Source organism: Ciconia boyciana, chromosome 4 (assembly GCF_034638445.1).
Source record: "Ciconia boyciana chromosome 4, ASM3463844v1, whole genome shotgun sequence".
In the NCBI taxonomy this organism is placed as follows: Eukaryota; Metazoa; Chordata; class Aves; order Ciconiiformes; family Ciconiidae; genus Ciconia; species Ciconia boyciana.
Window position 1 is genome coordinate 42,756,081 of NC_132937.1, and position 26,206 is coordinate 42,782,286.

Sequence of the window (26,206 nt, forward strand, 5' to 3'; positions counted from 1 at the left end):
CAAGGATTTTTCTGTTGTGCTCATTGAAGCATTTCACAAATAACTAAGAATTTATTTTCACATCTTCCCTAGACAGGAGGCTATTTTGACACTTTTGTTTTTAGACGTGGCAAATTAATTCACAGAGATATTAAAATAAAAAGTTTTAAATCATTCGGTATTAATAATTATTTGTCATTAAATGTTTTGGTGTCGAATCTGAGGTGCCTGTAATTCAGCATTACATAGCACTGTTTGGTCATATGTAGACTGAGTAGCAACATACACATATTGCAGCACAACGAAGATCCTTGTCTCCAGTCCCCAGTTGTCCACTTCGAGTACCTTGCAGGAGCATATTTCACACACAGCTTTTTCCCTATGGATGTCAAGAAGTCAAGCAATTTGAAAGTTAGAATCATATAAAAAATGTTTAAGTAAGGAAACCTTACATCTATCACTTCATAACTTTTGAGTGTCTACCTTTGCTGTGGTTCCTTTAATGCAGGTTTCTAACAAGAGATCTCCTCTATAGTCTGATCCTTCACACACTCATTATGTAGAAACAGGACAGGTTTTTGTGACAGACTGGTAGCAGAAATTTTCTATGTGTTTATTTTGTTAGCATAAGCTTTCTGGAACCAGTTCTTTTTGTAGTTGTAGTGGAGAACAGAGAAGGTAAATCAGGTGAGAAAAAGTGGCTTTCAACTCTGTCACCACTGTAAACAAGTCTAGTTTTATCTGCAGTTCCTCTACATTCCCTGATTCTTTAAAGCTGTCTCAGTAGTGTCTCCTGACTTCTGCTTCTGTTGCTTTTATCACTATAAGGTAAATATTCACTGTAGCTGCTAGAATGTCTCAGTCTGGTTTTCAAATCTGGGTCTGGTTTAATCAAATCTGATTGAAAAAGAAGAGGTATTCTATGACTAGAAAGTGTATTTAGTGGATATCAGAAGTTTGAGAACTTTCTTTAGTATTAATTGTTGAAGAGTTCTAATGTCCCTGGAAAAGATTGTTAAGTTCTGAACTTTAGAGAAAGAGCGAGCTTGCTGTAATCTCAAGCATCGCAAGTGATGTACATTATCAGTGGAGTTTTGCTGCTGACAGTGGCCCAGTAGAAATATCTGTCAATAAAGCATGCAATCTTGGAAAACAAGACAAAATAGAACAAACCAAAAAAAAAACCAAAACCAAAAAAACCCCCCAAAACCCCAAACAAACCCAAGAGGGAAAAACTTAGAATACTTTAGGGTACTTTAGGGGATGTAGTAGTAGTGTATGCCAGTACTGATTTTTAAAAACAAACAAACAAAAAAACACTTGGCACTACAAGACTTTCTCCTGTTTTTAAGGTATGGCATTATACATGCTGGTGGCATAGGAAAGTACCTCAGTGACTGGATCCTTGAGGGGGAACCTCCATTCGACCTCATAGAATTAGATCCCAACCGGTATGGAAAGTGGACCACCACAGAATACACAGCAGCCAAAGCAAGAGAATCTTATGGTTTTAATAACATTGGTAAGAAGGTATTTTTTAAAATACATTTATATCCTGAAAATTGATTCCAACAAAGCCTGCCTCTAGATTTCTCTGTTTACATATATGTATTAACATATATTCTATCTTTGTGTTGTACAGTATTTAGTATGCCATGGTTTTTGGTTTGGTTTTTTTTTTTTCCCCCTCTCTAGTTGGCTACCCTAAAGAAGAAAGATTTGCTGGGAGACCAACAGAGAGAACCAGTGGGCTGTATGATTTGCTGAAATCAAAATGTTCAATGGGCTTTCATGCAGGATGGGAGCAACCTCATTGGTTCTACAAACCTGGAGATGAGACTGGATACAAGTAAAGAAAATATTACCTCCCCCCCCCTTACATTGTCATGACAACAAGGGCCAGCTGAGTTAAATTTGATAAGAAGCATACATTTATCATTCATTTCAGCTAAAGTTATCTATTAGGTAGATCTTCCATTGTTTTTTCTATAGTTTAGAAGCCATTTCATTCTGACAACGCAGACATTTCAAAACACACGTCGAGGTATCCTGTAACTCTTCTAGGTATGGGGTATCAGGGAGCAGCCTAGCTGAAGGAAAAGATTAGAGAACAATTTGTTCATTATAAATTTGTATTTTTCTTCCTTTCTTGTTATTTGATCAGCAGCAATATAATGTTTTCATGAAAATGCTGATTCCTCTCTGTATAATTCTCAGGAAAGGAGAAGCCAAATCCTCCTTTTCTTTTTTTTTTTTTTTCTGTGCCTGCCTACCTAGTTACCTGCTTGCATCAGGGAGCATCCAGCAAATAAATGTTTCCCACAGGGATACTGGAGTCCCAATGTAAATTAGACTCGTAAAGGAATAGAGAGACACACTCTCCTGTTCAGAAATAAAGCCTTTGACACCTTAAACTCAAATAAATGATTCAGCAACAAAGTATGCTGTAAATTTACATATGACAGACTACTACTTCTTCTAACATTTGAACAGTTCACAGTTTATTGTACAAAATGGTTGATAAAATATCAACCCATATCTTTCTCTGTTGTTAAAGGATTTTAATAATTAAGCTATGTTAGACCAAGGAAAATATTGGGTAAGCTACCTACAATTAGGAAAGTCTATCTCTTTTGAATGATTATTAAACTAAAGAAACTGAAGACTATATTTTGCTGAAAAGAGCACAAAATTTCCAAATTGTTTTTTATGTGTGTAAATGCTCTGTTTCAGACCCAGTTTTCGGCGCACAAATTGGTTTGACCCTGTGGGTCGTGAGTATAAACAGGTTATGGAAAAAGTTGGTGTGATTGACCTGTCACCATTTGGCAAGTTTAAAGTAAAAGGCACAGATTCTGTTAAGCTGCTGGATCATCTATTTGCAAATGTTGTTCCAAAGGTAAATGGGACAGTGATAACTGTTTTAATGTAGGATTTAGACAAACAAGATCTGTTTCAGAAATGGAAAATTATGCGTAATATTATTGCCATATCTTTCAGATACCAAACACTCAGGTCCTTTGGAGAAATTGCTGTGTCAGGAGATGTATTTCACTCAGTTAAGAGCACAGACAGTGGAGTTTATACTGGAGTAGCCACACATAGAAGTACCTTTTGGCACAAATCATTGAATCATAGAATGGGACCTCTGGAGGTCACCTTGTCCAACCCCCTTTTCGAGCAGGTCACCTGGAGCTCATTGCCCAGGACTACATCCAGATGGCTTTTAAATATCTCCAAGGATGGAGACTCCACCAGCTCTCTGGGCAACCTGTTCTTGTGCTCAGTCACCTTTAAAATAAAAAAGTGTTTCCTTGAAACACAGAACATTCTGTGTTTCAAATCTTTGTCTAAAGAAGTCCAAGTGAATCTCACCCAGAATTCTTTTACAGTAGTACTAGAATAGCTTGACAGCTGCCTGCCTAAAACTGTGCTGTACTGGGGCAGGTTGAGGTAGCACGGGAGAGCACTGGAAGGTGTTCTTGCCTGACCATAGCTGGATGTTGTATTCTTCCTGGTTGTCCAACAGAACAGTTTTGTTGGTTTTTTTTAAATGTGACCCATGCTTATCTTCCACCCCCCTCATACTGACTCTGTGTTACAGCTGAGTGCCTGAAGCAGGCAGGGTTGCAAATATTCAGTATATTTGGCTTTCAGCTCACACCTGTCCTTTCTCCACAAGTGTGGCTGCTCACACATCCTCAGAATATGATCCTGTTTTCAAAAATGGCACACTGTGACAAACTACCTAGGTTTCTTATTCTTGGTCCTCAGTTTATGGTAGTGCTCCATGAGTCCCTTTATCTTCCTGCTTTGTCAGCCAGTCTAATCTAGTGTTTTTAACTTCAGAGATACACGTCCAGCAAGCAGATTGTTCCTTTCCAAAGTGCTACAGCCATGGGGTTTGCTCATTTCAGCACAGAATTTCATTAAGTTTTTGCTGTAGGTGATGGTTTTAGCTGCTTCAGACACCAGAGGGAGGAAGCATAGGGAAACAGTAGGGACACTGAGACTATAGTTATGAAGGTAGATAACTTCTTCTCAGAGGTCAGAGCCAACTGAATGGGAAGGCTGTACACACGAATGGTGTCCTATAGCTTTAGGAGAAAGAAGAACCTGAATTGCCATGTAGTCATATTTTTTACTGTATTACTTTTGTGATAGCAATATAGATTAAAAGTTTGTCTTCTTTCTATCTTGGGGTAGAGGTGAGATAACTCTGTCATCAGTGGGCACGGATGACACTTGCTGAATATATTTATGTGGCGGGGAGAAAGCAAGATTAAACAGGAAATTATGAGAACAAAGCGAGTGCTTTCTATGGAGTTTAATCAGTGTTGCTAAGGGGAAAAAGAAAAATAGATGGCAAAACAGAACAGTTTATGAGTCCACTTAAAAATCCAACGTTCACAACAGTTGATTATTTAAGCTATCTGATTTTTGGTACCATTCATGCTTGTCTGCATCATGAAATAATTCAGTGAAGCTACTGGAGATATACTTGTATCACAACCAGGTTGAGTGTGACTATCATCAGATCCTGAAAATTCAATTATGTGCCTGTAATATGCCAGTAACTATATTAATGTAATACTACCTTGCAAAAGAACGTTAATATTTGCAATATTTTTCCTTTTTCCATTCATTGTCTGGAATCTGAGCACTGACTGGTTGCCTGACAAGGTTCTTATGAAAGCAGAATGAAATAAGAGAGATTAAATTCTGCCTCTGGAACCAGATCAGCACAACAGCTATGGCACATTCATATTTCTGTTTGTATGGATGGTATCTGTATGAATACGTATACATTTTATGGTCACAGCTAAGTAACTGATATTTGAAATTTTGCCTCTAGAGATCATGTTTCTACACAGAACCCAATTCACATGTATAGAGATGTAGATTCATAGCCAGCAACTACATAAAATATAAAAGCATACATAAATCAGGGCCACAAAAGCATAAGCAAGCTCAGTAATTCTTTCTTTAAAGTAAGGGTCAAAGTAATGTTATCCTTTTGGGATCTGAAAGCCTTACTCACATGATTGAAAAAGAATATTTATGTCAATAATACAAAATTATTTATTCTCATGATCATAGAACAAACTAAAATTGATTGAATTTGAATTGAAAATGCATTCTTAAATCAAATGTAGCTTAAGAACACCTTGTGTAATACACAATTAACAAATATTTATAAAGGTCTTGATTTATCTCATTTTAAAAATACCTTTTTTTTCCTATGAAGAAAAATGTGAAATTTCCACTGTAAAGCTTAAGCTTGACTAATTGTGTATCTGTCTGCTCCTATTATGGCATAGCAGAACAAACATAAAAACGTTCTTTCAAGTAAAGCCGTATTTCCATATATTTAATAATGTTTAAGAATTCAAAGGTTTTATTTTGCATTCTTAATAATTGCAAATTTTACTCTGTAGGTGGGTTCCACAAATATAAGCCATATGTTAACACCGAGAGGAAAAGTTTATGCTGAGCTAACAGTCTCTCAACTGTATCCTGGAGAATTTATGCTTGTAACTGGCTCGGGGTCAGAACTCCATGATCTGAGGTTAGTTTATTTTTGATACAGTAAGTACACAATGCTATACAGTCACATTAATATAGAAATCTTTTTACTAAGGGCCAAATTCTTAATTATTACTCAACAAAACTTTTGCTAGATTCAAGAGAATTCTACTTATTTATTGATTTTGGTTTCTTAGAAACTTGGTTGAGTTGAATCCTGAAGCAGCGGCGTATGGGATTATTGTTGGTGTAAAAAGATGGAGAATTTACTGATAGTTATGTAATATACTTTAACGGAGGTAGATCTGTTTTGTTGTTGAACCTGTTTGCATTTGGCACTGTATGATGGAACACAGCACAGTTGTTCCTATCTAGTGTTTTCTCTTACGCAAAAAAGAAAATTGGCTTTAAACATGGATGACCCCACAGGCACTGACCTGGCCAATACAGATGGGTAGTGCAGTCTTCCTGGTAGTGTGATAATGTCTTCTGCTTTGGGCTCTGGGGTCACAAAGCAAAACAACAGAAAGAAAGGAGGTAGAAGCAGTTGCAGGATGACTTCATTAACGTGCTTTTTATAGATGAGCACTGGAAGTAACATTTCTAGTGCTGTAAGTGGCTGTACATACATACTAAGAAAAAGAACTTTTCTTACTGGAAATTGCTGACAAATCAGTTATTCAAAATGAATCAACACATGAAAGACTGAAATTTGCTACCCCAACACACAATGAATAATGTACTGTTTCATAACAGTCCCATGGGAATCAGCAGGACCATTGGCACATTCAGGAATCAAATGGCAGAACCAGACCTATGCATTTACTTATACAGAATTTCAGCAGTCCTGTTTAGTTCTCCCCTGTGCCTGAGATCTTTTAGCACTGCTTAACAAAGTAGTACTTTATAAGATTTTAAAATATACTCCTTTAATTTATTTTGTGAGCTTCCTGAAAGGCAATAACCAGCTGATGTTTTTGATTAAATCAAAACTCAAACTGAACTTCCTGCCGATACTTTAAATACTGTATTCAGGAAGGAATAAGCCTGGTTGTACATTTCTGTTGACAGAGGAATTTATTTTGAGATTTCTTATGTACATTGTGTTTACTGCTTACTCTTTTGTATGTTGACCTTTTATTCCAAAGGCAAACCTGTGTTCAGTTCTATGAGATCGCTTCTTTCTCTTATCTTGAAAATACTGAAAATTCCACCCATTTAAATTCTCTCCTTTCCTGGCTGTATCCCAGATGCCTGTGTTCCTATGCAAGTATCTCACCAGAAAACACTGTTTAACATCAGTGACGGATTTGGCTATCTAGTGTAGCACATACTTCTATTAGTTTTGAGAAGGTGTCGGACTGGGAGCTGCTGGGAAGATGAACACTAACAAAAAATTATTCCTTTTTAATCCTTATCTAAATCAGTTATTTTTCATTAAAAAATTAACATCACTGTTGTGTTTTACATGCAGATGGATTGAAGAGGAAGTAATGAGAGGTGGATATAAAGTTGAAATAGAAAACATGACAGACAACATGGGAGTGCTTGGTGTAGCAGGTCCATATGCCCGACAGCTCCTCCAGAAGTTGACAAGTGAGGATCTGAGTGATAATTCATTTAAGTTTCTCCAGTCTAGACGTGTGAAACTTTCTGATATTGCTGTTACTGCCATTAGGATATCGTACACAGGTAAGCAAGAGAGAATACAGACTCTTGAGGAAAGAGGCAATAAATAAAATAGTAAGTGTAACTAGTAGAAAAATAAACCTCATATTTTATTCATAAGCAATAGGTCCATCTGATTTTATATATAAATGTGTGAGGAAATGCAGTACATTGATTTTCAAATGTGATCTGGTCAGGGTCTTGGCTGAGTTTTCCAAGACCTTTTTCTCTAGAATACCCTATAGTGTAAATATTTGTTTTACAGAACAAAAGGCCAGTTCTGATAACCTCTGTGGTATTCACTGCAAAACCAACATCAAGAATTGTTTTTGGATTACCGTATATTAGTGTTTGTCAAGTGCCTTGAAAATGTAATGCTGTAATGCCAAGTATTTGTTTTTCTCAGTTACTTTTTATTTTTATTTATTTTTATGTCTATCTCTACTGCAATGGACTGAATTCAGACCATTCTGAAGCAGCTGAAGTCCTTCTCTTTCTATTGTACTAAATATGGTACAATATACTTGTTTTATGCTTATTTACACTGTTACATTTGTTGTTTACTTGCCAAGTCATCATCACTTTATAATGCCCTTAAGCTTCATCTCTCATCGTGACTTTGCTACATGACCTTTTCTTATCAGTTATTTTGATTTCCTCCCCTCCCCCCAATTTCAGTTAACAGTTTAAATTGGAATAATAGTACCACTGCATAAGATCTAGGGCATAAATCATCTGGTGGTTATTGCAGGGAATTAGACTTGATATATGATAGCAGAATTGATCCTAAAATGTGAGTTAACACTTACAGCATTGATCACCACTTCTTACCAAGAATAAGACTGTATTTATTAGGATTGTTTCATTGTTGAGCTGATGAAACTGTTAATCTTTTTTGTGTAACAGGTGAATTGGGCTGGGAGCTCTATCATAGAAAAGAAGATTCTGTAGCTCTTTACAGTGCAATCATGGAAGCTGGCCAAAAAGAGGGAATCGACAACTTTGGAACGTATGCTCTGAATGCTTTAAGGCTGGAAAAGGGTTTCCGAGCCTGGGGAGCAGAGGTCAGGAAATAGAACTTCTTTATTATTCTTTCTGCTTATTTTCTTTATTTCATCATAACTACGCAGCTTTTAGACAGAGATTGCTCAGATAGTATTTGTTCCAGTTTCTCAATTTAGCATGAAAAGAAAATTTACCTTGAGCAGGAAAAGCTGCTATAATTCAGAACAGTGTCTTTTCTAAATAAAAATAACTAGTATACTCCATTGCACTGCTGGCAAAGAGACACTTATTTTGATTCACTGATGTTTTTCCCTCTTGTGTATAACAAAATTATGAGGGTTTTGCTGAGCTCTAGTGTTTTGAAATCAAAGGTTTGGCTGATAGATTCTGAAAATGTTTTATTTCTGTAATAACTATGTCATGAGAGGCCAATTATTCTTGCTTCATAATGTATTTGGAACTTTTTCATTTTCCATTAGCTTGTTTCTGCCAAATTTGCTCACTCACAATATAGAGCTACTCAGGAGGCATGGAGAATTTGGGGAAAATCAGTATAATTTCTGCTTACCTGAAATTTTTCCTAATTCCTTTGGAAAGAACTCAGGAAGGTGAAATGGTGGGCATTTAGGGGTACTTTTCGTTTGCCCAGTGATAATTATTTTCATTCTTGCTTCAAATGCTGCCTAACAAATCATTCCCCCTAATGGGAAGGTGGTAAATAAAATTGGCTTTGTCTTTTATTTTCCTCTTCAGCTAAGGCATTCTTCTGTGTTGTAATTAATGTGCATACCTCAGTTATTCAATCTTCTGAAGGTTCCATTCTGCTTTGATGAAAAGTCTTGTTTCTTACTGAAATGATTTACATATCTATATTTTATATTAGGCATAATACTAGATATGCTGTTGAAATCACATATAGGAAGCATACAGTGTATTCAAATGGAAGTTGCACATATGCAACATGGAACACATTGACCCAGGATTAAATAGAAGGCTGCATGAAATAACTAAATAAATACCCCCCCACGTCCCAACCCAAAAGCTATGATAGTCCATCATTATGGATGGCAAATTTATTTGTTGTTTTTAACAGATGAACTGTGACACTAATCCCTTGGAAGCTGGACTGGGATACTTTGTAAAGCTAAACAAGGTATGTCTTATTATTTTCAAAATGTTCTATTACACCCAAGGTTATTCCTTTAAGGGTTTGAAAAGAAAAATATAATTATCTGTAAAATAAAATAGGTTTAGAAAATGAACCGAGCAATTTTTTTTTACTGTATATAAGAATAATGAATTTATAAGTACTGATTTGTTTAAACAAAAAGTTTCATATTTTTCCATGTTTCTTGCTAACAAAATAATACATTAGCTCAGGAAGTTGCAAATACTCAACTTCAAATAGTTGTCCATAGAATTTCTGAAGAGATCCCCTGCTCATAACTTGTTCCAGCCTGATCTGAAGTTTAGAGAATGGGACTAGTTGAATTTAAATATGCAGTAAAAATGAAAAGATGTTAGTCTATCTCCTTTTATCAGCATCCCCATTTTCTTATATTCATATTTTAGTAAATCATACTCTGTTATATTTAACAGCTACAGAAACTGGTTGTAATTCTCTTTTCTGGTCCAAATGAAGCACAAACCAAGTGTCGTAAGTCTGTCAAACAGAGGACCTTTCCATGAAACTCGATGAAATTTTTTCCTGTGCAGCTCTAATGTCATCTGTTGCTACCAGTTAGCTCAGCAACTCAAACAGCAGTTGTCTGCACAGTGGATGTGAAGTTTCTAATGTAAAAAATCAGGTCCTATACATTTCACGTTAAGTGCCCTAAATGAAGGGATATTTCTGAATAATTTGCCTCAGTTTTTCATCTGTAAAATAGAGAAGGTGCCAACATTTTTACATAAGGGAGATCAAGAAGAAAAAGTAATGTTTGTGAGACATTTCATCTTTACAATGTGGTAATGTGATACAGGGACAAATTATCTGCTTATTTATATTCCCTTTATACCTGAAAGGGTAATAAATCAGGTAATAAATGACCCTTGATATTTTTTGCTGTTATGTGGAGGCACCGTGAAACTGATAAAAGGAATCCCAAACTTTAAGTTACAGCTCCAATTAAACAACAAATCTTAAACTTTGGGTAGGCAAGAATTATGAAGGCATGTTAAACCTAAAAAGGTGCTTTTATCTTTGAGACAAATTCATCAACAGTTCATCTTTCTGGATGAACCAGAAAGATGCTTTTCCTCTCCAACTGTTGAACCTGTCTATTGATGTTAAAGTTCTTCAACCTGTGCAGGATTGAGAAAACATTCATTTTTGTCCTAATCTAACATCAGTGCGTGCTCTAGCATGAAATACGAGTTCTAAACTTGTTCTTGCCCAACTATGGAGCTCATCCACTGGAAGGCAAGGGGCTCCCAGGGATGTCAATGGCAGTTCCTACATGTAGTGGAGTTACAGCTGTTTCCCTTGGGTACTGTAATTTTGCTCTAATCAGAGAAAATGACACATGCAAGGGAAATACAGAATCTTATGGAACAGGATTATGTTGTATTTAGTCATCAAGGACTTTCCCATCTTGAGGAGAGCATTAGCAGGATTATGGGAGAATGCAATGAAAAAAGTTACTGTTACTAGTTTTTCTTTCCACTTCCATTTGATACATCTGTTTCGGGGTTTTTTTATTATTATTATTTATTTTAGTATAAGCAGGAAAGCAGCCATAAGCAAGGAAAGCTGTCTCTTGCTAAGATGCCTATGCAGAACATGTGAAGGCACTAATGCACATGAAGCACTTGATTCGTTATTGTGCCACGCACTTTTCTGCATGGTTGAAATGCAGGGTTGGAACAGCTCTCTCGAGCCGATATTCACATTGTAGATGAATGCCCATTAGATGCAGGATGTCAGCCCAAAACATTTGCCAGTTTTGCTGAACTAATGTGAAAAAGAAAATAATCGATGTTTATTTATTGACTCAAATGAGGGCAGTTGTGACTGCATGTTGACACTGCAGAGGTACCTGAGCCAACTCAGATATTGGAAGTGGTCTAAACACTGTAGCATGAAGCGCAATGTGAGACTATTTATTCTGCTTCTTGGCAGCTTGGGGCTCTGAGTCCCAATTCCATGCCTCTGGTTTTGGTGTCCGTTTGGCATGGCATACCTTAGAGACCGTTTGGCATCTCAGCATTCCTTAGAGACCACCGTGACTGAAGACAAGCAAAATACTCTTTTATCATCTGCTCCTATTGTTAAGGAAACTTTCCGCAAAAAAGGGCAAACGGGATACAAACTACAAGCAACAGATACTTAAACCTGTTTGACATCTTGGTCTGTAGGGTTGCTGGCAGGGATTGTTCCTTTAAGCATGCGCCCCCAACTGGGGAAAGTGCTGATTTCTGTGTAAATTGAAACCAAAATTACTAGAGTGCTTCTTACCGTGCAACAAGCAGCTGAAATAGCTCACAAAATGGGCAAAAAGACTTCAGCATAAGTGAATTTTGAGTGGTATGTAATGCAAAATGTAAACAGTTTCTAAACAGATTAAAGTGAGTGAACAACCAACTGCCAGTGAAGGTAATACAATCAAGAAGTATTTTAATTTCCATGAGAGGGTATTCAAATATCTGGGGATTAAATACGAAGAGATGTAAATTCCCAATAAAATCCTGATATTTCTCTGTGTTTATGAAGTTTAGTGTATGCATCATCTTCAGGTACATTTGGACTAGTAAGTTTTTTGTGATGAGTAATAGGAGAAACCCTTAAAGGCTTAAGTTTGACAATTATTTTTTTTTTTTCCACAGTGTATTAGATTTCAGCATGACAATAAGTAAACTTGTTTCATCAGGATTTCTGTGACAACCTTCACTTTATCAGTAAGGCTGAAGAGATAGTACTGTTCTAGGTGGTTTCTTCTAGACTCTGCTTGAATACTCCTTTTTTCTCTAATGTTGGTGTTAGTTGCTTCCTTGCACAGACAAGAAGGATGGGCTGTGATTAAACCAAAGTGGAGAGACAGTAACAGAATTAATTTCTAATTGAGAGTATACATTGGCTTCAGAACTTCACAACAAAATCTGTCTAGTTTAGGGGTGGGATTTTTTTTAATACCTGTTGTCTTTCTTTTGTTTGTTCAATTGGTCTTACATTTAGTAAGTTAAGTAAGTAAGTTTAGTAAGTTGTTAGACAGCCTCATTCACAAATACTTTCATCATGAATAAGCACTCTGCTACTAAATATTCAATGGAGTCCTAATGGTCTTTGTGGCAGGAAATTCACAGAATATCTTTAAAGAAGAAAAAGTTGCAATTCTTTTTTTCTCCACATCCCAGAATATTGTTTTAGTTCTGCTGCACATTTGAACTTTCTCAGGTTGAAGTGGTCAAAGATATAGTCTATCACCTCTGAGTGCTTTCTGTTTTTCAAAACCCTGGTTTAAATTTAATGGCTTTTTCAAATATTATAATAAAAAAAGATAAGCAATCACCAGATATTAATTTACTCCAGCCCGTTGTTGTATGGCAGAATCAACTACATCTGTGTTTACCTTGCCATATGTATAAAAATTTCATGTGTGAAATTGCAAAGACCTCTTAGTCGTGAAGATCCCACAGTCTCCTTGGGCAGTCTGTTCTAATGATTCACTATCCTTATGTCAGAAAATGTTTTCTTGCTACACTTTAAACTTACCACTGATTATTGTGTTCACTATTGAAATACAGAAAAAAATATTTCCTCATTTCAGAAGCTGCTTGCGTCTTCAAAACCTGCTTGCATGTGCCTTTTTGGTATTCTGAAGTTGTTGGTTAATTTTAGCTAATTCAATATTCTTAAAACAGCCAATTTTTTTCCTGAGCGTAATGGACCATAAGTCCCAATAAAACTTGATGTTAGAGTGAAACACTTCCACGGGCTTTCCACGTGAAACCAATCGTGCCAACAGTCATCAAGAGCATAGAGCTACAAAATTCCGTTGTTAATGGTTTGTAGGTTTGTGACTTGTTTTGCTGTACCCAAGACTGCCATCTCCTGGGCACTCCCTCTGCAGCAGCAGCTCACTGTGATTTGGGAAGAGAATGCAGTAGATTATGGAAACCCTTTTGTGACTCTGGTCCAGTGTGGTCTTCCAGGCCAGGATCAGAGTCCTTAGCTAAGATTTAGTGTTTGTTTCCACTAGGAGGAAATACTGTTATCAGAGACAGTGTTTCTTTGTTGCAGCCCTGTTTATTTACTGGGGCAGTTTCTTTGTTCTCCATTCCGAGCTTTTTTCCAGATTATACAATACCCAGAGTATCTCTCCCTTCACTTTTTCTTAGGTCTAATCTACCAGCACTTTTTTTACTTTCTTTGTTTTCTGCTCCTCTCCCTGTCTGCTTCTCACTATTTATATCTTATCTCCACCAACACTACTCAGTGACTGCCTGCATTTTGATGTCAAAAAATGCCTTTTAGACTACAAGCCCTACCTTGTCTTCTGACTTTGGCATTAGATTTCTGAGGTATCTTTTACTATTGCACCTATTAGACACATCAGCAGTTAATTGCTTCCTTATTCATTATGAACAGAAGTTGTGTCATGCCCAGCAACTTCACAAAGGTGGGTGTATGACCGTAAATCAAAGATACAGTCCTTGTGTATTGACCTAACCTGCAGCATAACTACACATGCTGGAGTTATCTCATGGGAAACTAGGATAAGCAGTTGTAAGACTGTGCCTCCATCCTTTTATTCCTTTGGCAGCAGTTTAATCTTATAGGTTCATGTCCTCCTCTTTCCAGTCATTTGTTTCCCTGCTGTTCACTCTGACAGAACTGCCCCTCAGTTGTGTCAGTCCAACTCATTGCGTTACCAGGCACAAAATGATAAATCTTTTTAGGGAAAAGGCTTTTTTTCATCATTTCACAGGTGCAGTTTGGAGAAATAACACCAAAAAGGTTGAACTGGCACATTTAATATCTTTATCAGCGATGTGGATGAGGGGATCTGGTGCACCCTCAGTAAGTTTGCAGACAACACCAAGTTGTGCGGGAGTGTTGATCTGCTGGAAGGTAGGAAGGCTCTACAGAGGGATCTGGACAGGCTGGATGGATGGGCTGAGGCCAATCGTATGAGATTCAACAAGGCCAAGTGCCGGGTCCTGCACTTGGGTCACAACAACCCCATGGAACACTACAGGCTTGGGGAAGAGTGGCTGGAAAACTGCCCAGAGGAAAAGGACCTGGGGGTGTTGGTTGGTCAACAGCCAGCTGAATATGAACCAGCAGTGTGCCCAGGTGGCCAAGAAGGCCAATAGCATCCTGGCTTCTATCAGAAATAGTGTGGCCAGCGGGACTAGGGAAGTGATCGTCCCCCTGTACTCAGCACTGGTGAGGCCGCACCTCGAATACTGTGTTCAGTTTTGGGCCCCTCACTACAAGAGAGACATTGAGGTGCTGGAGCGTGTCCAGAGAACGGCAACGAAGCTAGTGAAGGGTCTGGAGAAAAAGTCTGATGGGGAGCAGCTGAGGGAACTGGGGTTCTTTAGCCTGGAGAAAAGGAGATCTTACCGCTCTCTACAACTACCTGAAAGGAGGTTGTAGCAAGGTGGGGGTCGGTCTCTTCTCCCAAGTAACGAGTGATAGGATGAGAGGAAATGGCCTCAAGTTGCACCAGGGGAGGTTTAGACTGGATATTAGGAAAAATGCCTTCATCAAAAGGGTTGTCAAGCATTGGAACAGGCTGCCCAGGGAAGTGGCTGAGTCACCATCCCTGGATGTATTTGAAAGGCATGTGGACATGGCACATGGTTTAGTGGTGGACTCGGCAGTGCTGGGTTTGCGGTTGGACTCAATGATCTTAAGGGTCTTTTCCAACCTAAATGATTCTATGATTCTAATTGCAGAGAGCATGCCCTCCAAAAGGGAGCACTAGCAGAATTGTCAGTCCTGCCATGGGCCAGCCACAAACAGCACTGAGTGCTAGGTGAAGAGGGTGGGGAAAGTGGCAGAAAGGAAGATGTACATGCTGGCTCTGGGTTTCTGCAGCATTGCAGCATATGTAGTCATTTATATAATCATCTGTGTAAAATGCTACTGTTCTGATCTGGTGACTCTACACTTCAATGGCATGGTCTGTAGTGCTGATAAGCAGTGGTATGAAATCAAAACCTTTCACGCACAGGAGAGTCATGGTAAGTAGGGGTAACCAGGAAAGCAACAACTTGTAACCATTTGCGTATGTTTTCCACTTCTTAATTGATTTTTTCTTTTCCTTAAGCAATCAGTAACTTTAAAATGGGAGCTGTGTTTGCAGTACCATAGCAAATGATTCATTTTTATCTTCTCATTTCCAAAATCCAGTATAGGGCGTTTAGGGCAGGCGTAGTGAGTGGAATGCCTGGCACTTGCTATCCAGGTCTGCTGGGAGCACCGCTCCAACTTGATGCTGGACAGGCTGACCCACAAGAGTTTCTGTAACTCCCCCTTATTGCCATTGTCTGCCCTTTCTTCACTGTCTCCAACTTGCATCCCTCCTGTTCTGAGAGGAATGACTACAGCAGTAAACACTGACCCCACTCCACAAACTGGTATAAGGTTGTGTTTTGTGCCATCTCTACTCCATGAAAAAAAGGGAAGAGGAGGGATAAGAAAGAGCACAGACTTTACTGAAGAAGGGATAAGGAACCTGAGGGAAAGCAGAAGGATTTGGAAAAGGATGGAGTGATGGAAAGCTACAAGGTATTTGAGAGGGGGGAAGGGTACTTCCCCCCCCTCGCCCTTTCACTCCCCATTTATTATGCCTATAACATATTTATTCAGTGTACTTTTCCACCTAAATCCTGTCCCCATCCAAATTAAAATTTAGGATTAGAACCATATTCTATGGTTACTTCATTTGATGTCTGGAGGGTCATAAAACAGAGGATGTATTCCATAAATTTATACAGAGGATGAAACACATTAGAAAGAATCTGCTGTGATTTTGTTACCTGTATAAAATGCACACTTAGGTCACTCCCAGTGTGTTTCTTGGGCCATGTAAAGGAATAAGCACCTACTGAGCCAGGAATTTTGAGACAAAATAAATCAATAATTCATCAGTTGTTTGTATCATATCAATTTCTTAGAGCTGGCTGTTTGCATACAAGAAGGGCTTAGGCAGATTGCATGGAAGGTGCAGTGATGCAGGTGCCACACATACTGACTGGCCACATCTCCTTAGAACACTGTTTTGTGTGGTGTAAACTGTAGCTTTGGTTTACTGCAGAAAAAGAAACTTGTCAAATATTTGCTACCTGTGGAGGAAAATGATCTTCAGTTATTGCCCTGGTGAAGGGGGTATCATTTGGAGTGTTACCCTGAAATTATTGAAGACCATCCAACTAAGAATAATTAATTTCAAAATATTGCATTGATGCTGTCTCCAGTGTGTTGTAACACAATGGTTATAGCGGATCGCAGCAGCTGTTGGTGCTGCTTTACTCAGTTGGGTGGCTTTGTGTACATAATTTGGCTGTATGCCTGCAGTCATAGGCAGCATACCAAATAAATTACAACATTTCATTATTAAGAGATTTGCATATCTTTGCTGCCAGTTATTGTTGAATGGATATGACATTTTTCTTCCTAGATACCTAGACTTTATTCTGCTAAACTGCACAATCAAAAAAAAAATTTGGAAGTTTTATAGATAATTTCTATTCCTTTGCTTCCCTTAAGCCACAAAAGATTTTTACAGAGGATTAGAATTAGGATCTGTATGCCATTGAAAGCCAAGCACACTTGAAACACAGTAAGTTAAACTTTTCAGAGTACATCACTGTGCTTAAAAAATCACCTCATTGGTTAATGTCTCCTGAACTCTTTTAAAAAAAAAAAAGTGTTTTTAACTTGTGCTAGCAAACACATGGTAACTTATACAGGGTAAAAGCCTGATGAGGACAAGGGCAAGGCAAATATGTATGTCTGATATGTTAATAGATGAGATAATCAATGGGCTCCCATTAGCTATATGCTATTTGAAAATCTTAATTAATTTGTCTTTGTGATATGATTTTCCATTGTAATCTGTTAGGTAACACAAGTAAAAAGCACAACCCATCTTTTTCGGTTTTATCTGATGAACTGCACTCACACAATATGAAGCTAAGCAGTAGATATTTTCTTTATCTTGTATCTAAGAAGTGTTTTTATTTTACATGAAAAATATTACATCTGCCAAAGCTTAATGCTTTGGGAGCTCATGTCAAGATAATGGAAAGTCTTCTGTATTTTAGATTTAGCTTATTAGGACTCTCCTTACCCTAAGTAGTAAAAGTTTTACGTTGTTACTACATGTCAAGTGATTATTTTTTTAAAACTAAGAGACAATAAGAGCAGCTTTAAATTTTGTATTTGTTTGAGGCTGGAATTCTTTAGGGTTTTCCTTTGTTTCTGTTCTTTTTCCTCTCTTTTTTTTTTTTAAATATTCTTTTACTGAATTATACTGTTTTGAATGGGATTTTTTTCTTGCATTATCGTGTGACAGGCTAAAAAAAAATAGAAGCAATACCCAAACTGACTATTTTTCTCCTAGAAACAGGAAGCAGTTGTTCCCAAGAATAGCCAGACTGAGTTTGAATGAATCAGTTTCCAAAATGCTGTTTTGATTGGAATGAAGGACCTCATGCACACACCCTCATAAATAAAAAATGAATAGTGGTGGAAATCTGCTTACTGTGCAATTGACATGGATACCCAAGAACTGTAAAATAAGAAGACTGACCTAGTCAGATTCATATGGTTAGAATTTCTTAAGAAGTTGCTTTAAATGTTTAAAAAAATTATATATACACATATTTTTTGCAGTTGTATATCATATGTACACATATATTTTCATACATACATTTGTATCCATGTTCATATATGTATGTGTGTACATGTACATATATATACACATATTTTTGCAGAGTGTGAATTCTAGGTTAATATATGTATTTATTTATATATATTTATATATTTGTGCATATTTTGCAGAGTTTGAATTCTAGGTTACCTCTTGGTTATTTTTCCAGGCCATGATTCTACAAAGACAAGAATATTCTTAACCTTCAAGGAACATAAAATAAAAAAGAACAAACCCATTATATTAAATCCCCCAAATCCGTCTCCAGTTAGCATAAGATCTATGTAGTGATTTATGCTACGTGGCCAAAAGCCTGGCCCAGTTAAAATTGATTGGGTAAGAATTTAATTTTGTATCTGTAACCAATAGGCAAAGAATGATCCAGAGATACATAGATTCTAAAGCCTCCTAGCTGCTTGCTCTGATGGTTTCCATATCTAAAAGGTAATTAAGAAGTGGAAGTCAAAACTATTTTTGCTGTCAACCACAAGGTTCCAGTAATTAGTATATTAACAAGAGTTAACTATCATCTATACAGTTAATCTGGAAGTGACCCATAAAAGCAGTACACATCTGTTACCAGGTTGTACTCAAGGCTCTGATTATGGTTGCTGCACTAACTGTTATGGAAACTGTTTTTCCATTTCTAAATGAGGAATTCGTAGAGGTATAAATTAACCAGAAATCTTGAATTGAAAACAAAAATACAACAACCCCAGACATGCAAATAAGTGTTTTACAAGGCTTTCATCTCTCTCTACATCTGCGCATTTACAAGTATCTGAATACTGCAGAAAAAAGGAGCCATGCTCTCAGTACAGCAGTAGCTACATCAGTGATGTGTGACACAGCATTCCCAAAGTCACCAATTGCAATTCTTTCCTCTAGAAAATTTGATGGTGGCTCGGCCAAGGGAAAGGGCATAGTAGAAGAATGCTGTCGGAAGCTGGTTCTGAGAGAGTCCTGTCTGTTGCCACTCTTATATTACTAAGACACCTAAAAATGGGAATTCACAGACATTCATACTGCTGTTTTAGATGCCTTAGTGTATCAGTAACATCCACACTGGGATGGCAAATATGACACAGGACTGAAGGGAGACCTAACCTCTTCCAGAGCAGCAGCTGGAAGACAGAAGGCCGTAGGGTATATGACATTGTATTTGAATACTTGCGTTTAGTTCCACAGTTACATTCCTGGAGACTAAATACCAGATGCTACATTAGCATGTATAGGAACAAGCTGATTCAGTGCTAAGGGTACCTGTAGAGTATTTACTTCCTTGGTATTTCTGTGTCTCATGCAAAGCATTTTAGTCTGTGTGTCGTGCTGCAGTATACAGTCTTATTTGTCCATCAGTGGACAAGGGAAAAGCTACTAATGTCATCTACCTGGACTTCTGTAAGGCCTTTCACACAGTCACCCGCAACATCCTTCTCTCTAAATTGGAGAGATATGGATTTCATGGATGGACTATTCGGTGGATAAGGAATTGCTTGGATGGTTGCATCCAGAGAGTAGTGGTCAATGGCTCAATGTCCAGATGGAGATCAGTGGCAAGTGGTGTCCCTCCAGGTTCTATATTGAGACCAGTACTGTTTAATATCTTCATCAATGACATAGACAGTGGGATCAAGTGCACCCTCAGCAAATTTGCAGATGACACCAAGCTGACTAGTGTGGTTGACACGCCTGAGGGATGGGATACCATCCAGAGGGACCTGGACAAGCTCAAGAAGTAGGCCCGTGCGAACCTCATGAGATTCAACAAGGCCAAGTGCAAGGTCCTGCACCTGGGTCAGGGCAACCCCAGTATCAATACAGGCTGGGGGATGAAGGGATTGAGAGCAGCCCTGCAGAGAAGGACTTGGGGGTACTGGTGGATGAAAAGTTGGACATGAGCCGGCAATGTGTGCTCACAGCCCAGAAAGCCAACCATATCCTGGGCTGTATCAGAAATATAGCCAGCAGGTCCAGGGAGGTGATTCTGCCCCTCTACTCTGCTCTGGTGAGACCCCACCTGGAGTCCTGCATCCAGCTCTGGAGCCCTCAGCACAGGAAAGACATGGACCTGTTGGAGCGGGTCCAGAGGGGGGCCACAAAAATGATCAGGGGGCTGGAACACCTCTCCTATGAGGACAGGCTGAGAGAGTTGGGGTTGTTTAGTCTGGAGAAGAGAAGGCTCCGGGGAGACCTTATTGCGGCCTTTCAGTACTTAAAGGGGGCTTATAAGAAAGATGGGGACAGACTTTTTAGTAGTGCCTGTAGCAGTAGGACAAGAGCTAATGGTTTTAAACTACAAGACGGTAGATTCAGACTAGGTATAAAGAAGAATTTCTTTTACAATGGGGGTGGTGAAACACTGGAACAGGTTTCCCAGAGAGGTGGTAGATGCCCCATCCCTGGAAACATTCAAGGCCAGATTGGACAGGGCTCTGAGCAACCTGTAGTTGAAGATGTTCCTGATCATTGCAGGGGAGCTGGACTAGATGACCTTTAAAGGTCCCTAACAACACAAACAATTCTATGATTATGTGATTTGCATTTCTAGTTGCAGATGTTTCCTTTCATAAATGTTCCTGTGTAGTAGAAACGTAATTCTATGAAAAGTGAGAGGGAACTACCAGTATCTGATTATTGTCTGGTCTGAGATCTTTGCTTTATCTTTTCCAGCAGCATCTTGAAAGTTATATTCCAAAATGAATCCTCACAGTCTCTTCTTTTTCTGATCTGTCCTGTATTTCATGCTGTCTTTTCCCAAAGGGGGCCATCTCTGTTCCTAATGTGCAATATCTGCCTTATTCTCAGTTGGTCCACCTTGATTTTCAGACTAACTGCTCCGTAACTGGTTCATAAGCTGTTTTCCACAACTGCTTACAGAGTCTAATCTTTCAAAGTTCATAAACTTCTCATCGCTTTAGTAATTTCTTCTAAGCCTACACATAGGCGTATGTGAACCTGAACAAGAACTACAGAAATAAGAACTCATGAACTAACTGCATAATAATCTACTCCAAGTATATTATGTGTTGCTTGTAATTCTTCCAGTGCAATAATTCTCTACAGAAATTAAAGAACATTACCAGAAATAGTATTTTTGACGTCTTCAGCAATATTTCCCTTCTTTTCTCTTAAACACTTATCAAATGAATATAATTCCTGCTTCAGACCTACTAGAGCTGTCACAGTATCTGAAGATCAAGTGTCTTAAAATAGCTTTCACTGCTACTCACCTTCTCAGCAAAGGCTGGAAAGCTAGAGGACCTTGCAACTGCTATTGTTTCTTGCCCATGGGGGCAGGCTGGTGTTCATCTGGCAAACTAGCTGAATACAAATCTTTTGTTCTGCCTGATCTGTACCTTTAAAGAGGAAATGAATAGGCAGAATTTGTAAGCCACTGTTCCTATTATTTACTACACAGTTATTAGCAATAATTATATCCAGCCTGATTACTATTCTATCCTCTGTCCGAGCTGTCAGCATCTTTGAGAGAGGGTTTCTCTTGGTTCTTGAGGCTTTCTGTCCAGGACCACAAAGTTTATAACAACTCTTCTTTCTGTGGCTTCTTTTTCCAATTTATTCTCTACCCAGCCAACTAAATAAGGAAGTTGTCTGAGTTACGTTTAAGACTTAGGAGATAACAGTGTGAGACAAGTCAGGTTCACAGCTACTGGTAGGCAAAATAAGCTTGTATCTATGAACCTGGCTGTGGAATCAGGCTAGCTCAGTGGAATCATCTCAACATTATCACGTACAATAAATACTGTCTTATATACCCTTTAGGATTGAGAGACTTACTGATGGCTCCCCCTGTACTTGTCACACATGTATGCAGTCTGCTTCTAGAAATATGAGAATCTGCTTGTACCTTTTTAGGCAAGCTGAAAAAGGGAACTCCAAATGATAGTATTATTCTTTAACTAACATGCTGCATTATCCCATAAAATGGTAGATAGGGGAAAAAAACGTACATACCTAAAACAAGAATATGAGGCAAACCGCCAGCTCTATAGCTTGGCAGAGACACTGAAGTGGAATAGTAACAACTTACTATCATGGTTGCTGATGGCATCAAAAAGGATGTGTATCCACATAGGGAGGTCAGGGCTTTGAGATTTGGGTGTTGGTAGCCCGTGTTTTTTATAGAAACAGAAATGAAACACAGACTTCTGGCTCACAACCTTAACTGGGCAGACAGTCTTGTAACACACGTCTCACTACATATGTATTTCTACTACACTTGGAGTTATGGATATTAAGGGACTGAGATCTAGAAAAACTAACATACTCAATAAAGTTACCAAGATATAATGTACCAATATAAAAACACCAAGATACAAGGTATAATATCTGTCAAAGATTTGATTTAATCTATATTTCATACAGAATACTGAAGTGATAGGAAAACAAATGAAGACAAATTTAAATGCTCGTATCTCTAAACTTTTTGCAGAACGCAAATAACCGTATATCATAATTATCTTCTATTTTTTTCAGCCAGCAGACTTTACAGGAAAGCAAGCACTGAAGCAGATTAAAGAAAAGGGGCTCAAACGACAACTGGTATATCTCACTCTGGAAACAGATAATGTCGATCCAGAGGGAAATGAAAGTGTGTGGTATAATGGCAAAGTAAGGACTATAGATCATGTTACAAGAAACTAATGTTAATTCTCCATGAACAGAATCTAACTTCGTGTTTCACGTGTGAATGCATAATTTGTGTTTTACTGGCGCAGAACAATTTGAAGCTATGATAGCCATTTTCTAATCTTCAAGCAGGAAGCAAAACCTAACTTACAAAGAAAATGTGAAATACCATCAAATTACAGAAACTAGAGTTGGAACAGACTAAAGTATTAACTCATCCATTCTGTTCTCCTGCAAGTTCATCATTGTCCTAACAACACTTTTGCTATTCACTTAAAAGAAAGAAAACAACAACAAAGTTTAGGCCTCCACACTTCAGCACAGATTACGTTTTGAAATGCTCACTAGCAGTTAAATTATTGCACATAACAAACATATGCATGTGTATAGTGTTTGTTCTGCTGAAAACTTAATTGAACAGAATAGGAATAGACTGTTTTTCCAAGGAGGAGAAACTTCTCAGTTTAAGGTGATGTCACCCACAGTAGAGATTATGAACTGCATGACACGCTTGAAACTTGCTTGATGTCTGAAGTGTATATACCAAAACTAGTATATGAGATGTATAGTTGCTTGGTTTGTTTTTGGTTTTTTTTTTAAGAAAACCTCACTGCATCTTGAAAATAAAGATAAATGTTTGTGGTTTTTTTCAGGTTATTGGCAACACCACATCTGGAAGTTTCAGTTACAGTGCTCAGCAGAGTCTGGCTTTTGCATATGTTCCCATAGAACTCAGCAAAGTTGGACAGAAATTGGAAGTTGAACTTTTAGGAAAAAATTACCCAGCAACTGTTATACAAGAGCCACTGGTGCTGACTGAACCAACAAGAATGCGCCTTCAGAGAAAGGGTGAAAGTCCCAAAATATAAACACAGATGAGGATACAGCAAATTATGCAGTAGGAAATAGTGCCATTAATATGCATGAAATTAAGAGAAACAAACTACTCAGATTTGCTAATTACTAAATACAAGATCCTCGTTGCCGTACATCGGTAAGAAATTTGATGGTGTTACCCTCTTGCTTCCTTGTATGGGCTATTCACATTAGAGATCTGAGCACAGTTCATGAACCAGTATGCGTTCCCCCTTCTCAGTAGCACTTGTGAGCAGAAAGTAGCAGGGAATTAGTAGATCCTTGATTCAGCTTGCTCCCACATTGGCTGGCAGATCTGAATTAATGCAGAGGAGAAGGTTGCTCTTGGCATTGGCCAATAGCAAATTCTTCCTCCTCCATGACACTCACAGTTCCTCCTTTGTCTGTCCTCAGGGTAAAGTAGCTTATCTTGGTTCCTTACAACATGACATCGCAAACTTATCATTAAAATAATATCACTAGTTCTGCACAGAAATGCTTCCTAAGGAATTGAAGTACATCCCAGCAATCATTAAAAATAATAAAGGCAATATTAAAGGCAAACTGAACTGTTAACATTTTTTCCCAATGTGTCACCCTGCCAGAAATTCTCACAGAAGATCAAAATCTAGTTCTTCTTAATGAAACAATTATAGGAAGCCCATTTGTCATTATTTTATATGAATCGGCTGGTAGATTACATGTAATATTCTACAACACACAGGATGTTATTGCTCAGTTTTGAACAGAACTTAAAGTACTGTATCATGGATTTACTGTTCTAAATATGAAGAGCTAGACTGACACCAGAGAACTTCTGTTCTTCCTTTTCCTGTTAATTGTAGATTGAACAGCAGTAAGAGCCATATATTGTTACACAGAAATATTAGCAATGAAAAAAATATAATTAAATCCACGGCAGAGGAACTTTATTCAGTGTTAAATATTTGATAGCCCAAATAAGCAGGATTGGGATAATGTAAATGATGGGAACACACTAAATCATTAAAACACTCTTCTGAATTCCATAATATGCTCAACAATTCTTTTGAATAAGAACAATGTCACAATTTCCAACTTAGGAAGAGTAACACTTCCCTTTAGGCTATAGATAAACCTTTTCACAGTACATATGAATATGAATAATGTCCAAAATGTACTTTCTCCAAAGGAATTCGTGCCTCTAAATCTTCAGCAAATAACCAAACGTATAAATAGAATGTACCAGGAGAAACACAATTTAAATAATGAACACTTACTCCTGCTAAAGTAAGCTGACATTGCATTGTGCTGTTCTGAATATCTTTTACAAAGCAGGTCAAAATAAAATATACAAGCTTTGGCAGGTTTGCATGTAGTACTATCTTGAGTGAAAAATCCATTCAGAAATTATTCTCTGTTATGCTTTCATAAGTGATTTAGTTCTACTTTGCTGAACCAATCAGAGATGTGACTTTTTCTAAAGGTGACTTTTTTTTTAATGAGGCAGTTAGCCACTATGTTTCCTTGAGAATTTAAGAAATCTAAAAAACAGCACAATGCAATATTATTTTATTTAGGAACATAATTTTGAATTTCAGTATTTCCCAAGAATATACAAATTAATTAGACACCATGTCCTGGAGTGTACAGTAACAGTTATCCTGAGACAGGCTCTCATGTATACTTTCCTAATAAGCTTTGCTATGCCAAAACTCTGTTTCAACGATACTTTCCACATCCCAATCTGGAAGTTAGAATCAGGTTCATAACACCTTTTCCAGCTTGGAAGAAAGAAGTGCTATTCATCAATATGTCAACCAGATCGGTCTGACTGTGCAGAAGGGGCAGGCTTTCTGCAGCCTGAGCAAAAGGTAATGAATCACAGATGTAATTCCTACAGTCAAGTAAACTCAGAAATCGTACCCTCCATGGGCTTGTACCGCATTGCCAGCTGTAATCTCCCAACCACTGATTTCTCCTTGTAGCTGATGCAGACAGCTACCTGTCCCATTTTACAATGTAGTATATAGAGGCCCAAACACTCATTTCGTTGTGGGCTTCTCATTGACAGCTGTTGTCACTCAAGTCTAACGAAGATCAAGCCTTGGCCAGTTAATTTTAATTTAGTTTCAAGATTTAGGGAAGCAGACAAAAACTGTAGCATGCTGCTTCTGGGACAAGGCAATGCAAAGTAAAGTTTCTTTCCTGCAGCCTACTGGTAAGACCAAAACAACTCCCTGTTCATCACTGACCATAAATAAGACAAATGGAGTATCTGAGAGCTTGTTGCACTCTGTACCTCTTAAGAATGGCTGTGCTTTCTGTTTAACAATGCATTCAGGAGCAGAGATACCTGACGTAGTTTTAAGCAAGCATGGCTGAGTATTGGAAGCACTGTAGCTATGATAGCTGTATGTCTGACAGGGCTTCCTAGTTAATGTAGCTTCTTTCTTACTGTTCTGATACCCAAGTCAGCTTACTGAGTATTTACGAGGACAGCTCAACATTGCAGCACTTTGTGCAGCATTGATAAACTAAACTGTAAGGGGGTGAAGCTTTACAAATAATGCCCACAGAGAGGCTCACACATTTAAGTCAATCTTTCATAGTTATAAAATGAAAATGATAAACCTGAAGAAATGAGGGGGCAGGGGAGT

At 38.0% G+C, this 26,206-nt stretch overlaps 1 protein-coding gene across 1 annotated transcript in view; it reads left to right on the plus strand.

Annotated features, from left to right (window-relative positions):
- DMGDH (dimethylglycine dehydrogenase) overlaps positions 1–23,581 on the plus strand; it is a 47,185-nt gene extending 23,604 nt beyond the window's left edge. Inside the window, exons 8-16 of the mRNA XM_072859685.1 lie at positions 1,332–1,501; positions 1,675–1,828; positions 2,713–2,878; positions 5,418–5,548; positions 6,980–7,197; positions 8,080–8,237; positions 9,272–9,331; positions 22,560–22,694; positions 23,366–23,581. Coding sequence (XP_072715786.1) covers positions 1,332–1,501; positions 1,675–1,828; positions 2,713–2,878; positions 5,418–5,548; positions 6,980–7,197; positions 8,080–8,237; positions 9,272–9,331; positions 22,560–22,694; positions 23,366–23,581 — 1,408 coding nt within the window. The remainder of the gene's footprint in view (positions 1–1,331; positions 1,502–1,674; positions 1,829–2,712; positions 2,879–5,417; positions 5,549–6,979; positions 7,198–8,079; positions 8,238–9,271; positions 9,332–22,559; positions 22,695–23,365) is intronic.
- The last annotated feature ends 2,625 nt before the right edge of the window (positions 23,582–26,206 follow it).